The sequence below is a fragment of the Accipiter gentilis genome, chromosome 26, assembly GCF_929443795.1.
Source record: "Accipiter gentilis chromosome 26, bAccGen1.1, whole genome shotgun sequence".
In the NCBI taxonomy this organism is placed as follows: Eukaryota; Metazoa; Chordata; class Aves; order Accipitriformes; family Accipitridae; genus Astur; species Astur gentilis.
In genome coordinates this window covers 2986073-3002529 of record NC_064905.1, presented here as the reverse complement: position 1 = coordinate 3002529, position 16457 = coordinate 2986073, and the positions used below count along the sequence as shown (strand labels likewise).

Here is a 16457-nt window from a genome sequence, read left to right as displayed (position 1 = left end):
TTCAATGTCTTTAAAGGTCAGATGCTAAGAACTTCTTATATTAATAGTAAAGCACACAGCAGTGTTCCTCCAATAAATCAACTTTTGTAGGTGGTAACTCAGAGGATGGAGGCACAAAAAAAAACCCACCAAAAAAACCCCAACAACAACAAAAAACCCCAAACCTATTCGCCTTGGTATTTCTCAGGTGTACAGTGCTGCTATTTTGTTAAAGCACTGTAAAAAGTCAAGAAACCTTTCATTTCAGTGCATTTGAAATTCAGAGTTACATCCAAACAGAAATCCTCACACTTTCCTACCCTTTAACAAAAAAAAGAAAAAATTCTCCCTTTTATTCTACAAAGCCCACTAAATTGCTCAAGAAGTGAATACAGACTATAGCCTGTGATCTTGATGGAACTAATACACTTTTGATATCCACTGACAGAAATACTGCAATGTCATAATTAAGAATGACAGCATGTACATAACCAAGCCTTATTGCTGGAAGTTTTATAAAGTATTTACAAAACTCAGAATTTTTCACCGCATTCATTTTATTTACACAAGATAATTTACAGAATCAAAATTTATTGGTGTGTTTACAGTTTGGGAAATTATGTTATTTAACGCAAAAATATCCTTGCTTTTGAAAATTAGTTTCTAGACAGAGTCCAAAAAAGACTGGTGAGGGGAGGTATTTTGGAATTTCAAAGAAAAACACAGTAAATCAAATGAAGGAGCTAATTTACTCCATTTTATTAAAGAGCATTACTAATTATACAAACTCACTCCTCCTGCAACTTGTTTCTTCTGCAGTTTATTACAAAACGAAATTGAACATAAGAACCTAACAAATCACTCAAGTTTACAAATCCTGAAGTTTTTAAAAGAGTAAAAATTTAAAGTTTAAAAGACTTTACAAAGTCTGAAATGCTTTTCCCAACTTTCTTGTGACAAGCCAGCTCCTCAGTAAGGTTAGTTCATGTTCTGGATGCCTGAAGGACTATGAATAGGGCCTCCAACTGGCAAAAAAGGTACAACCAAAAAACTTAAACCTTCATTCTGAATTCTCTTCAGGTTTTTAGCTATAAGAAACTCACGTGCTATTCAACATCAGTAATTTTCTGTTCAGTTTACTTTGATAAGTAACAGAACTGATACTTCTTCACTTCCATTAACACTTAATATTGAAAAAATCACGGGGTAACTGCTGTTACTTAAAACCCTCTCTATGACTGGGAATGACAGGCACATTCCCCAGTAGCTCAGATTTAATGCTGCAAAAAGGGGTATTCTGAAAAGCAAACTTAGACTTAAGGACAGTATGACCGTTTATGAAAGCTATACGCTCTCAAGTCAAATTTAATATCAAGCTCAGATCTTAGTGTCTCAAAAATCAGCATTAACCACAATAAGACATAAAAAAATATAAAGCAGTAACACTGTTCAAAGGCCTTCAGTATTATTTTACACTCAGCAGGGAACAGTTGCCAACTACTCAAACTCCATCCCCTTTTGCTAGTTGGGATATCATCCAGATCTTACCTGGTGTCTTTACTTCAAGTGATTTATTCAAAATAGTGACAAGCAGAACAGTGTTGAACCAACGAGATAACAGAACAAGTAGTCTGGATATTTGCAAGAAGCGGAAAAGTAAAAATGTCAAAGTATACTCTTAAGTGTGAATACTTAATCAGAAATAAAGTGTGAGGGCATGCATGTAACACAAATACACGTGTTCCACAAGTGACAGCCTGGCTTGGCATGATAACACATTCACTATGCTGCGCATTTTGGTACAACATTTAATATCTTTGCTGAGATACTCATAAACAAAGAAACAATTTACGTCAGACCAATAGCAGTACTTGGTACTCTTCCTATTCTCATTTCAAAACCAAGTTGTCCCTTGAGAGATGCAGTGTATTCACATGCTCCATACAAGTTTGTTGGAATCAGTGCCATCACATCACTACCTTTTCCGTGTCCAAAATGCAATCTCACATCCAGTCTTGAGTGTCTGATTTGGAAGGCTGAGAACCATTCATACAATAGATTTCCAAAATCCATGGAGTTTTACCTATGCATTCAAGTGTTCTGCTTCAATTTAAGAATGGCTACATTCTCAGATCAAGAAAGCTGTCTTAGGTGTAACTTACTCTTGCATTTCTGTCCTTCAATGAACTACAAATGCAAAAGTGAATTTCTCAAAAATAAGTATTCACAGAGTAGCAAGGTCATTTTAACTTGTGAAATGTTTTTGATTATTCCTTTATTGTTATCAGATCATTCTAAAAAAAAAAAGTCAGTAACCAATAGCTGAGGCACACTTCCGTTAGAAAAATCTGTTTAGCTAGATGATTGCCATTCAAAATAAAAATCGCTCGATGTTACAACCTTCCAATAACCATTCAAGATCTGCACGTACGTTTCTTGCATTTGGGGAAAAACACTAAGTGAGGAATCAGGAAATTTAAAGCAAGACAAAGGGAAATAAATTATCAGATAAATTCTCCTCATTACCACACCGTTCTTCTAGATAGGACAATGAATTCACAGAAGGGTGATCGATAACGCAGTCCCACTCTGCTCCTGAAGATCAAAGGACGCGTTTGCTACAACCAAATGAATGCTACAAAAGGAATATGGGTTCAATGGAGAAAAGATTAAATGCTTTCTTTGAATATAACAACAATCTTACTCCATTATAATTTATTCATCAGGATGAGACTCATGAGATGCAGTAGCTCGTTTTCAGGAAGATACAAAAGACTAGGAAGAAAATCCTCGTATGTTTACATAAGCCACTCTGAATGTTAACTGAAATAACCTAAATTTTCCAAAATACACAGTATTTAGATTAACCCTTGCTTCCTTCATGTACGTACATCCCAATTCTCAGTTTCAAAACTCCAGAAGTGTGATATTCCTTTCTGCATTAACATATCCTATGCTACATAAAAAAAAAGCCATTTCAAAAGAAAAATGGTTTTCCTATGCTTTTATGCAGCAGGAACAGAGGTGTTACAGACATCTACAGACAGCTGCACACCTGCTCTTAGTAAATCATAACGGGAAGGGGGAAAAAAAAAAAAGAGAAACTTGGAAAACAGACCTAGCACTGACAACCGAAATAGTAGAAACTTTTAAGTTAAACACTTAGAAAAATGTGGCTGAAACTTGTCTAAGAAGTTAAAAGTTGTCTTAGACTCCTTTCTGTGCTAAGTTTTTAAGGATGAGGCCTAACACAATCTAAACATAATATTAACCCCATCTAAAAATCTAATATAGACAAGGCAGCATGCACTTTAACTTGACGAGTTTAAATGCATATGAAGTCTGGGCTCAGCACATAATAAAGTGCTAGCTTCACATTCAGGGTTTGTACACCAAATGCTGCAGAGGAATATTTACACAGCCTTTGATAGCTGACTCACATTTTACTTTTTGAAATGTAAGACTCAAAACTTGGGCAAGAACTAAGCCTCCAACCTGCATATACTTGCGCTCGAATTCAACTTAGCTTTACTGCTGCCTTTGATAGGGCTGTTCCATGTTTCAAAAAGTTAAGCAATATTAAATATCATAACATCGGGTATCTTAATCAGGAGTACACGTTTATGCTTCCTCTTCCCCCACCCCCCCAGCGTATTTTAAATTATTTCCTCTTTTCAGTTTTTATCATTAAAGATGTCAAGTTCACTTCTGCCTCCTCATTCTCTCATTTTAGAAAAAGGCACACCCTGAAAAGCAAATATTCCGCGGGAAGATGTTATTTTGCAGTGTTAATTCCAAGGTGAGTCTGATTGGTGTGTGGGACAAATTCAATTTTGTAGTAGATGAGACTGCAAGAAACGTGTCAGACTAAGGTTAATGAGTATTTCCCTTAGATTTTCCCACAGATTTTTTTTAAAGAGTTACGCATGCCCAAGACTTCTCCACCCTAACAAAAACAAATTCAAGTCCTCAAAAAAATCAAACCAGGAAACAACAGTACCTTGTGCACAAGTAATTCATTATATATGCATTCATCAATTAAATTCAAGTATAATTTTTGCACAAAATACCACGCCAGCAAAACAAACGCAGAGCTAAAACAATACGAGATCAACAGCACCTACAAGAGTTTTTTCTACAGTAGATTAAATATTGAGGCCTTAAAATTTGCTTTAATAGCTGTCTACAAAAGAGAACACTCAAGCGGCTTAGTGTTATTGCTATTAAGATCAAAAGGAATTGAGGCATACTGCTTCATCTAACTTTAGAAATAAGTTGCCAAGTTCATTAAAGCACTAACTTACAATAAAGCTGGGCATTAGGAGAGGTGCAGGTCTCCCATTCACACCAGGTATTCAACTTGCATAACTTTATTTTCCTACCAGCCAGGGACCCTGCTTTCTTTCCTAAGACACACAAATACCTTCCAAACCTGTCTTTAAGATAACATGCTGTAGCCTTTTACAGTCATCTCAAAATCTCAGATGAACGTGACTCAAAATACAACCACACTCCCTTACTCTGAAATAAACCCACTGTAACTTTAAAGCTCATCTTGAAAACCATGCCTTGCAACTGGCTCAGCTATGCTTTGAAAACAACTAGGAACGGAACTTTATGTTGAAATCTCTTCAAGGATTTTAAAAGGCTGACTCCAAGTGCTGCCCACAACAAGATTTCAAATGGCATTTCAGCAGGATAAAGCTACTGGAATTTGTACTACGAGCAACTAGACAACTTCTCTAAATTTCTGATGAACTCATCAGAGGACATGGCTAGAAATCAGAGCAGGTAGCTATTGCTTTCCTGAACCTGACTGAGAAGTTCAATGAAGTCATTGGTAAGGCTGCTTTCTCCTTTCAGAAGCAGGATTTGTAAGCTGTTCGCTTAGTGCCCCTGTACCTGTAGATACTGCTTTCCAGCTCCACAGAAGGCAAGTTTACCTTATGTTCCTAGGTCTGTTTTTCACAGTAGATTTGCAATTTCCTAATAAACTGCATGTGCATTTACTGAATATGCCCTTTCTTACTCTAAGCTCAGCACCTAACTTGTTGTGTTCTAACGCTTTAGGGACATTAAGCAGTTAAAGCAAGATACTGAATTTGCGGACAAACTCATCTAAGCAGAAGCAGCAAGATATAGTACAGGGTGACTTCTTACCTGAAACTTTGTTTCTGGGCTTCAGATCCACCAATCCAGAATGAAAGGGGATTCGAATGGGTTTTCCTTCTCAGACTTGTCTGTTAAAAGAGAGCAGCCAATCATCTTCAGCTTGGTGTATCTACTTCTTTCTTGAACGAAATCCCAATTACGTACTCCTAATGCTGTTAGAGAGACAAGGCAGCCTAGGCACCTTACCAGTCCAGTAATGACTACGTTAGTGGGGTCATCGGATTGGTGGATCTAAGACAAAGAAACGGTTTTAGGGACAAGAAATTGCTTTCCCCTGCCCTGAAACACCCAATGCTCAGCAGTGTTTTGGGGCTACAGCTCACTTTGCAAAGATTAAAGATGATGAGAAGAAACTACAATGCAAATAACGAAGCAAAATGCTAAAGCTTCAACTGCCAGCTTACACCTCATGAGCCTGCTCCATCGACTGCCAGAATGGTCACACAGGTTTTTAAAACAGTTCAGTACAGTTCTCCTGATTTGCCATATACATGCTGTAAAGCATTTTATTGTAATGATTATTTCCCTGTTTCCAGGCTCAGAATGATCTAACTTGCCTTACGTATCTGCAGCACAAAGATGGAGTCTTCAAGACATTTATGATCTGAATGACAGCACTGAATTCAGTAAGTTTTCAGTATTGCTGTGTGTCTGGAAAACAATCTAAAACTAGAGGAGAGTAAGCCAAGGCATGCTACTCCCAAGACAAGAAAAAGTCACCTCTTACTGAGCAAGATGATAAAAGGCCTTCATCCAGTACTTTCAGCAGTACACTGGAGAGTATAGGTGACTAATTTAAAGCAGCTGTAACAATAACACCTAAGAGAAGATGGAGTCAGCGGAAAGCCCATACTGTGTGTGTAACAGAAAGTGTATCCTAGAGACACCAGACTGTGTGCCTTCCAGTCAGACCTTCAAAAAGTTTGAGATGTGGCCTACAAAATTTCCCCTAACAGCAGCCAGAAGCAACAGCAACATTTTCTATAACATAATGCTGCAACGTCCGCAGAAGAATATGCCGCTGCTGTCTCTCACCCTTTCCTCTGCTCTCCAACCCCTCCAGAGAGCTGAACCAAGCATTCTGCAGCCTCCACAACGGTGCTCCACGCCTCAAAGCACCAGCAGCTCGGCAAAGAGTCAGAGAAACTGCCATTGTTCACAGCTGTGCCAAGACACTGTCTCGAAGACAGTCATGTCCCTGACTGCCCAGAGCTACCCGAAGAAAGGTGCATCTTCATCATGGGGCAATTTTCTGCTTTTCTACCACTGGTAAAGCAAAACATTATAGGGTGACATTGCAAGGACAAAGCAGCGCTGTAAGCCTGATACTGTGTCCAATCTATGATTTTTAATGCTGCCAAGTAAAGTGATAAGATGTCTAGGCATATGACTCAGAATTTTAAGGGTACAATATAGCTCAGTAAGAAGCCAGCTATCAAAATTATATAACATACTGATTTGCTAAGTCACAACAGAGTCAGCAGGGTGTTGGAAGGAGAGGCACTTCACCGTGAAGGCATTCCTTAAAAGTATTTGAAAGTGTTACAGCACAGCTCTGATTTTTGTCTCAAGAAGTAGTGATGTGATAGAGACAGCCTGAACAGCAAGTTTCCCTGGCTAGTCCTTCGTCAACCAAACAGAATTGCCTGAAAGATTCTCTATCAAATACAAGCTGTAATTGTAACTTAAATTTTGCAAACAGATTCTGAGTATAGATTTTCAAAAAGCTGTCTGTATTTTTGTCTGAAATCTAATTTAAATTGGCGTGACTGAAAAGGATATAAGATTTGAACAAGGTATCACCAAGCGAGGCAACCTGAACACAAGTTGTTACAACTTCTTTTGTAACAAAACTCCATGTTCAAGAACTCCTCAACAGTACGAAACTCAGAGGCCCACAACTCATAACACTGAATATATAGTTGTGTTTCTCCTCTAAATCAATGAACAAAACAAAACCTTGTAGCATTGCCACAGCTAAAAGTTGATCCGAAAAGCCTTTCTTTACTGTTCTACCCAGAAAGCACATCAGTCCCTATTCCTAGCAAGGAATCTTACGATCTACAAATCTACAAGGAATCCTACATCTTACAAATTTCTGTTTGTATTCATATAAAAAATGAGCCCAGGAAGCTGAACTACTCTTTGATCCTCAATAAAAATGTTCATTTCCTGGGGCAGAAGTACAGGGATGCAAGTCCTGAGGGGACCTGGATTAACAAAGCAATGAAGAAACAACATGCCTTCAAAAGCTCCCATTGTTAATTTAGCCTGCATGAGAAGCACATTAAGTTTCCAAAAAGAGTCAGTGCTTTTCTGTTGTTAAAACACAAATGGCGTTGCATTATTTTTGCATTATCTGGTCTCAGCCATGCACTGCTCGTACTGGGAAATGTGTGGAAGCAGTACAGGAAAACAGAGTAGGCTGTCAGATGTCACGCTGCTGAGCTCATAAACACACCAATAAACTGGGGAAGGAAGGGATTTTCCAGAAAAAGTGGATTTTCTGTGAATAATGAAGTACTACCGATACCATGAAAATCAAACTGAGAAATCAGATTATATAACAACATAAACAGTGGCATTAGTATAAAGACAACATCACCAGAGAAAAAAGCTGGAACGTTAAGTATTGTTACTAATCAGCATTAGTTTAAACAACTCAGTAAATATTCTCATTTCCCTTCAATTTATTTTCTCCCTTGCAACAAAAACAATTGTCAGAGTAGCCCTCTTATAACCATGGTCTCTTATTCTCTCCCACACATCATTCTTCCCTCATTGGCACGTTTGCTGCAACATCCATTTCATTTTAAACCCATCAGCAATCTCACTTTGCACGCTGCTGCACAAGCACTCAAAGCAGCGCAGGAAGATGAAACTGAAAATGCCAAAGCAACAGTGACCTCTAAACTCCACAGCAGTAAAACGTAATGCATCAAAAGACATACATCAAGTTGATTTAACAAGAGGCAAAGGTGTTTTAGAAAACACACATGAAATGAAAAGGTACATCCATTCTTCAAAGAACATTCCTAATTCTCTCTAAGGGTACAGCTTGTAACAAGGCAGTTTGTTTTGCTGAGATGCTGCCTTCAATGCTCATCGGTGACCCAAATTTTTAGCAATGTTCAACAACTCTGCCTAAGGGATACAGTCAGAACGGTCTGAAATGTAGAAATGGCATACACGTGCTTTACAACTTTTTAAAGGAGCAACCCAATAGCACTTCAGAGAGGGCAGCTGGCGTGCATACCAGCGTGCCTGCAGAGATGTGATCTCATTCCACAGTGACACCTGGACACTGGATTTATGAGCACAATTCAGGACCTCCCGGTCCCAAGCCAGAGCTCACAGGCAACACATCGCCCTGAAACGCAACGCACCCAGCGGTGCTCACACACACAGGAAGCTCTACACATGTTTCAGGCAGCAAGGGAACTTTCTCTGCTGGATCTCACTTGCTCAGCATTGTTGCAAAGGTTGGAGAATTTAGTAATGTTACAAAATTTAACTGCATTGTGAGGCAAAAAAAAAATCTCCGCATCTCGAATGAGATTTAAGAAGCCTTTGGCGAAACACCAGCGTTTAGTCTCCCCATTTAGTCTTTTTTCTGTTAAGAACTAAAAGCAATTTAGTTTCAGAATTTTCCCCACAAATGGAGCATCTGCAGTGTTCCTTTGCCTGTATAAACTGATGGCTGCTGCCATAATGATCACAAGCTTCAGTTAACTTTTTTCTTCATAACCCCTCTTCTGCATCTTTGTATTCTCCTTCTTCCCTTTGCCACCCCATTTCCCCAATCAGTCTATCATTTCGCCTAACCCTTCCCAAAAAGATACAGCTTTCCACACTTTTTTGTCCACTTCCCTCATTTCATCATCACTCTGCTGGCTCTAAATGCAGTTGCCTTGCTCTAATTCATTTTCTTAAGCTCTTCCTTCCCACTTTCTGCACCGCTGCCAAAGTCACAGCAATCTACTCTCTTTATATTTGCATCCTTCCTCTTACAGGCACTCTCTGAAATGTGACTGTCACTCTGATAGCCTGTGCAGCAGCCACAGATCTTGCATCCTCTGCCCCAAAGGCTCGTCTGCGCCTTCCTAACAGCCATGTAACCCTCTTCAGGTAACTGCTCTAGCCATTTCCTTTTTTCTCCCCACGTATGAAACTGTCCAGCATGCCATCGACTGCAGGCTTTAATGCCTGACATGCAGCTCTCAACTCCTCTAACTTAGCTACTGAAGATTAAAAAAAAGATAACTGCAAAGAGATTGTTATCCTACTGAAGAAAGCACTAGTTTACACACAGGTTTACAAACATCTTACTAACTCTCCATCTACTCCCAGCATTTGACTAAGAACCAGCCACATTTTAGCTATAACACTACTTTCTTTGTTTCAGATGCAAAGATGATTGTTGCCTGTATCTCTATCACTATGAAAGTAAACTCTTTGAAGGATCCCTCTAAGAACATGTGGAAAAAAATTCAGAAAAATGTAACTGCCTGCTTGGCTTGCAATGATTGAGACAGGGAAGAAAAAAGCCAGAACGTTACAGCCCTACTGAGATATATACAGCAGCTGCATTTTAGCTTCCAAACAGAATGCTAAGATTTATTTTGCACTGTAAAGCTTTAAATAGTTTGGGGGCACAGCCATCTCCAGTTGCACTAACCCAAGGAACTTCAGGTACCGCTGGCATGATTTACGCAAGAAGCTGCTGCTGGCAAGGCATGCCTACGTGAGATACTTTATTCTGAGTTTGTTACCTTTTGAAGACCTTCAGCTCACATCAAAGTTCTGCCAGGAGAAACTGAAAGACTTTTGGCAAGATATTCAATTATAGTTCTTCATTTATTATTTACAGAGGCACTTAAACACTGGACACTTTTATGAGAGACAGAGAGAGACGTTCTAGACAATGAAAGCAGTATATTAGGAAGAGTATTTTCCATATGTATAACCTTAAGATACAAATGATAATACAGTGTAAACAAGTGCTTGTCAGTTTTATTCCTCGGCACGGTCTTTCCATAACCCTTTCGTGCTACTACACGGAGCAGTGTTATACTGAATTTAAACTGCCAGCTCTGCAGCAGAGGGATCTGTGTTTGGAGAACGGCACACGCACCAAGGACACAGTGGAAAGACAGATGATAATAAGCTCAGTAAGGGTGAGAATTTACACACAGTTGGCTTCCTGCTTCAGTAACCATGTCCCATAGGTGTCTGCTGGGTACAATAGCTTGGGAGCAACAGATTTCTTTTTTTTTTTTATACTGTCCACATCTTATGCTGCATGCAGTTCCCCCCATAAATGCATACCTTTTAACCAGCATAAAAAAACCTACTTGCCATACTTTTAAAACCACTTTAATACAAACTAAGAAGCTAATTACCCCCTACTTTGAAAGTCTGCTGGTACAACAGAAGTATGGAGTTCAGTGAAGCTTCCTGAGAAAATGAAAACACAAGGCTTTTAGCAGGTATTGAAGGCAAATGCATTTAAACTGAACAATACAGATTTTATACGCAACTCAGAATCTATAAGGGAAAAAAACCTATTTCACAGAGCATTGTTGTTGGTACTTCACCTTAAGAAAGAAAAACGTTTGGTTCTTTAAGCGAGCAAAAAGGTTACAGTTATCTAATTTCACAGAGAAAATCAAAACCAGGGGAAGAAAGAGCTCTTTCAATCATTTTGGCTAGCCCTCCATCTGTTCTGGATTACTTCCTTACTACTCATTTTCTAATAGTTTGCTCACTCACGCAAAGCATTTATAACTGAGACAGCCTAAGTACAAAGGTATCTAAACTAAAAACAACCCCATCAGATACGCTGTTAGCCTAAATCTGGACCTCCCGCAGTCGACACAAGCTAAACTTTGAGGCCTCGTGCCCTCTTGAAATCACCTCTACAGGCAGTGGGTATCCTGCCCATAGACATAGATAGCATCTGCAAATGAAAGCCCTGAAACGAATGTCATCACTAAATCAGTTGCTCATCACCGTTAAAATGGCTAGATGACATGATTTGCAAAACTAGAGCAAAAGATGTAAAGCCTTAAACTGTCCTAAAAGATGCAGTTACTTCAGAACACTCGCTAAAACTTCATACAGCAAATGAAAATTGTCACTCTGAAACCTTCAAATATTTCTCTTAGATTCCAGCTTTAAAAATAGAACAGTATTATTTCCATGACTGATTTTTCTTTAAATAAATGCAAATGATCTATCCAGTGAAGGCACAGTTGAGGGCTAGAACATCGTGTTCTGAAACTTCATGCAATTAACATGTTGACACATTATCTCTTGTTTATCAGTCGCTCAGAATGATAGTGTATTTGCTCCTCAGTACTTTTGCATCATACATCTACTCCTGTATTTACTACAGATTCATCCTTGGCATTGGAGGGAAGTGATCAAGCACCCAAAGCGCATCAAAACCAATCTCCTGTATCAAAGAGAGGCATAGAACATCCTGCTTTTAGTAAACAATAACATTCTTAAAAAGAAAAGCATCCCACTAAGTCTGACACACTAGGACAGTCCCTGGTTTAGGGATGTTTGCCACAAGCATTAACAACCGATACAAGAGTTTGCACATAATACTGAAATCACTGACTGAAAACTCAGTCAATACAGCTTCTACTTCTGCTTTGTGTATTTAAACAAATCTTCCGGAGAATCTTATCTTCTACAATGCACAGGAAGGCAAAACCTCTGAGCCATGCCTTCATTTAGGAATGACTTTCAATGGTTTTAGTGAAACGTTTACACTCAAACACAAGTGTTTCTATGCAGGCCTCCACTACAGTTGAAATTAAATTCAACTACCAACTACATTTTAGAGAGTACCATTTTCTACAGGAAACTACAGAATTAATCATTCGCCTTATAGAATTTTTATATTTACTAATTTCTTGTGAAAGAGAGAAAAATTTGTTTCTTAAATCTGCTACTATGTAATAAAAATCTGAGTAGCCCCATTGATATTTGCATCGATTAGCACATTTCCCAGGTCCAACTGTAAACATAGGGTGCAACAATTAACAATAAAAGTTACCTTTGCTTCTGCCTGCTAACAACGTGGCCCCAAATAGAAGAAACTTCTAAAAAGGGAGACCATTTACAAAAAGACACACAAGAAAGTTGAGCAAAGCAAACGTACCTTCCAGCCTCAAATGCTACTTTGGCACCTCACAAAACCCTAGGCTGAGGAGTATTAGTAACCCTCTGTGCCAGGTAGGAAAAAAGCCACTAGAATTCACTTTACACCTCGGAAATCTAGCAGACATCTTTTCTGTAGGCGACTCATCCTGTAACAGATACCCACACAGCTGCCCCCAGCCTCTATCCTCGATGCTGCAGTCCACTAACACGGAAACGGTTCTGATGTCACCCAGTGCAAGATCACCGAATCGATAGGGATCAGGAAAGGAGGCTGGTTAAGAACAGCTTTTAAGCTACTGGCCTCAGCGATCAGAAACAAATAGAGAAAGAATCACAAAGGTTTTTTGGGTTTCTTTTTTTTTTTTTTTTTTTTTTTTAATTTCTGCTTCTTGAGAGCAGACAACACTGGAAGAAAGTTTGTAATTTCCAGATCAGGTAGTTTAGCAAGGACTCTACCAGTTAAAAAAAAAAAAAAATTAACGTCTCCACTGAACCCAGCTCACCTTCAGAGGGCCTTAAAAGCAAATTTTTGCACTTTACCACTCAATTCTGCACTGCTGCATGACATTTTGTACGTGAAAGCAAATTATGGTTATGACAAACAAATCAGAAGATATTTAGTGCTTATTATTCTCTCTCAGCGTCTAACTTAACTTTATTCATCCCTAAAGGCAGTAAAACTAAGGCCCCTAATATTTGGCTGCAGAAGGCTAAGATCTGCTTATTTTTAAAATAAACCAAACTCTATTGCTTCCATCTGGCCGCCTCTCCACTAACCCGAATTTAGCGGCGTAAGCGTTAATTAGGGGCTATAACAAATACACCCATTAGGTCTAGTTAGATAATACCGTGTTGGCCGGACCGGAGCTCCAGCACCGGTGCTGCTCTGGGAAGACGGGAGCTGCCCCCCCGCCCCCCCCCCCCCCGAAAAAACCACCGACCCGAGGGGCACGGCTACTAGAGGAGCCCCAAATCCTCACGCTGGAAGTTTAAATCCGTGTGTGTGTGTGTCCCCGGGGCCCGCCAGCCTCTCGCAAATGGCATCGGGGCGGGCCCCGGGGGCTCCGGCGGCGGGGGGAGGCCCCGGCCGGGAACCAGACGCTGCAGCTTGCTTTTTTTTTTTTTTTTTTTTTTTTTTTTGGGGGGGTGGGGGCGATCCCCGCACCGCCGTGGTGCTCCGGGGCATTTCGGTTTCGGTTTTTGCAGCGTGCCCGCATCACCCGCTGGGGCGGCTGACTCTGGCTGAACGCAGCGGGGAGCGATTTTCCGCGCCTCCCGGACCGGCCCTGCTTTCGGGGGGCTGGGGAGGGGTGTTTCTTATTTTTAGTTCTACCCTTTTAATAGCATTAAAGGGCTCGTCGCGCCCCGGCCTGCGCCGGGAGGCCGGCCGGCCGCGGTGGAGGAGGGGAGCGGAGCGGATCCCCCCCCCCCCCCACACACACACACACAGCGGGGCGGCGGGAGGAGCGGGCCGGGGCCGAGGGCGGCCTGGCCACAGTCACCTCAGCGGGGCGGCGGCGGCGGCGGGCCCCCCCCCGCAGGCCCGGGCGCGGCGGCGGGGCCTGCCGGCGGGCGGAGGGGAGAAGGAGGAGGGGGGGTGTGGGGGGTGGGCAGCGCGGGAGGCGGGGGTCACTCACCATCAGCTCGATGGTCTTGTCCTCGATCACCGAGTCGGGCTCCATAGCGGCGGGCAGCTCCGCCGCGGCGCCCCGCCCGCCCCCGCCGCCTCCCCGCGCCCGCCAGGCCCCGCCGCCGCCGCCGCTCAGTTCGCCCGCCCGCCCCCCCCCCCCACCACCGCCGCCGCCGCCGCCACCGCCGCCGCACGCACGCTGCGTCCTCCGCGACGTCACGACGCCCGGAAGAGGAGAGGCGTCACCCGCTCCGGCTCCCTCTCACTAACGGACCACAACTCCCGGCGGACCTCGCGGTCCCGAGCCGCTATTGGCTGCGGGAGGCTTCCCGGCGTGCCTCGCGGTGGCGGGAGGGAGGGGGAGGGGGGGGAGGCGGTGCTGGGAGACGCGGCGGTCCTCCTGCCCGCCCGCCGGCGGTAGGCCTCGCCGGGGCGGCCCCGGTCTGAATGGCGGCCGCCGCGGGGCCTCGACCGTGCCCGCCGCTCCCGGGAGAGCGGCAGCGGCGCTAGGGCCCTCAAAGCGGCGCCTCGGCCCCAAGGCGGGAGGAGCGGGGGGGGCTGAACGGCGAGAGGGAGCAGGAGGGCCCGAGCAGGACGGCGGCTGCTCTCGGCAGGCTCCGAGGACGAGGGCTCCCGAAACTCGTCCTGCCCCGGTCGGGTCCGGTGTCCTGGGACGGAACCGGGAGCTGGCCCGGTGCCTGTCAGAATCCCTCCGAACCGTGGGCAGGGAAACGGCTCTAAAATCCTCCTGGCTCTGCCAGGGAGGAAACCGGCCCCTGTCTTTGCTCCACACCTCAGGACTATGTTCTCCTGATTAAAATTCAGAATTGCCCGGGGAGGAAGGAGGGCCAAGCTGGAAAGGACGGAAAAACTCAGGCCTTGCACTGGCAGACGGGTCAACATGGCAGTAACGTTTGTCTTGGGGTTTATGAAGAGCAACATTTTCACGATGATACTTTGGTTGGTTTTGTAGCTAATTGCCGCAAGCTGTTACAGCACCTCTGACCGAGTTTCTTCTTGGCGGCAGAGCCGGGTATTACCCGCTTAGTCCAAAATGACGGTTAAAAACCCAAGAGAAGTTGCAGCACGTACCTTGGGAAATAAGAAACCTCCCTGCCTGAGCTCCCCCATGGCCCGCGGCGTAACGGGGAGGCGGCATCGCTGCCTGGGACTGGGCACCTTCACGGTGCCCCAAATCAGTCTGGAGGGACCCGGGTTCGGAGAATGGGGCTTCATTTGTTTAACAACGCCCCAACGGCATTTTATTTTTACCTCTGCCCTCATAAAACAGTGAACACCCAAGCTTGTTAGCATCGTGTTTTTTTAGAATTACCAAACTATTAAGTGGTGGTGTTTTTTTCCTTAAGTAGCAATAAGAAATGAAAATAGAACCCATGAAAAATACCAGCTTCTGCAGACTGTACTTAATGAGGAAAGCATTACGATATGCAGAATCACGTGCTGAGTATGAACGCTGTACTGTTTATTTAATAAACAGTCTTATTTAAGAAGTCCCTTCCTGCCCAGTCATGTGCCTCAGGACTTATCTTGCTGGCATCACTCGGTCAGGCAATCCTGTCTGCGCTTTTAAGCGGAGTACCTATTTCTGCTTGCGTTGCTACTCCAGCTGCTCAGCCCCGTACAAGATGAAGATCCACCCCATCGTGGATATACTGAAATGGGATTATTCACCAAATGCTGAGTGACAGCAGGCATAGCATTTGGAAGACAAATTGATGGTTCTCGCCAGAGGAAGCTTTCAGCCTAGGTTAGATGAAGACAGAAGGGGCCAAATACAAAAGCTTGAAAAGGAGATGTGTCGTACTTGCAAGGAGATGTGGAAACGTGGATAAGGTGGCGGCATTTCCATCTAGCTAATCACAACCCTTCGCAACGAGCAACTTTTTCAACCTTTAGGGTCTGTATCCTGCTGGCAGACTGCGGCTTGCCGCCGTCCTCCACTACCGCTGCGGAGACGCACCAAGCATCTGCAGGCTTCGGCTGCTGGGAGCCAGCTGGCGTGTCAGGTGGGATTACAGGATCGGCGACACGGAAAGCTCAGGTGCTTGGGGTGACCAAGGGCACGCAGGCTGCGATCTGATGACACAGCAGGGACCACATGCATTTGTAGGCATGGGGAATTGGAAGCAAAAGTGTCATAAGCAGCAATCTGGTGTAACAGCACAGCACTAGCGACCCTGTGCTTGCGATGAAAATGGACTCGGTAGCTTCATGCTAAGCATTTTTTTTTCGTTACCTGTTTAAATCTCTGCCAAATGGTTAAGAAACAGAGTATGAATAAAAAGTATGTACAGAGTACATAAAAGTATGGAAATGGTACAAAGTCCTTTCTTATTGACAACACACCTGCTTTACAGGACATTTATGTCAGCAGAAATGTATTTTATTAGTTAAAAAATGCTTAAAAGAATACTTATCATGAGGTCTAAACTCTTTTCATAGCATTTAAAAACGTAAACCAAGAGCAGCAGATCTCCCT

The 16457-nt window shown here is 43.0% G+C and overlaps 2 protein-coding genes across 7 annotated transcripts in view; one reads left to right on the top strand and one right to left on the bottom strand.

The window, feature by feature from the left end:
* The window catches only part of FBXW11 (F-box and WD repeat domain containing 11), a 77882-nt gene extending 63818 nt beyond the window's left edge, over positions 1-14064 (bottom strand). For 2 of the 6 annotated variants that reach the window (XM_049829449.1, XM_049829451.1), the window contains exons 1-2: positions 13965-14064; positions 5140-5219 (exon numbers count right to left, since the gene is read on the bottom strand). Coding sequence is in view for 2 of the 6 variants with exons in the window: in XM_049829446.1 (XP_049685403.1) it covers positions 13965-14009 (45 nt within the window). In the remaining 4 variants the exon portion in view is untranslated. Of the gene's footprint in view, positions 1-2505; positions 2615-5139; positions 5220-13964 lie in introns of all 6 variants that reach the window. The other 4 variants (XM_049829447.1, XM_049829448.1, XM_049829446.1 and 1 more) reach the window with 4 other exon arrangements.
* Positions 1-16457, top strand: part of MATR3 (matrin 3) — a 1017354-nt gene that overhangs the window by 501651 nt on the left and 499246 nt on the right. The gene's annotated exons all lie outside the window — the stretch shown is intronic.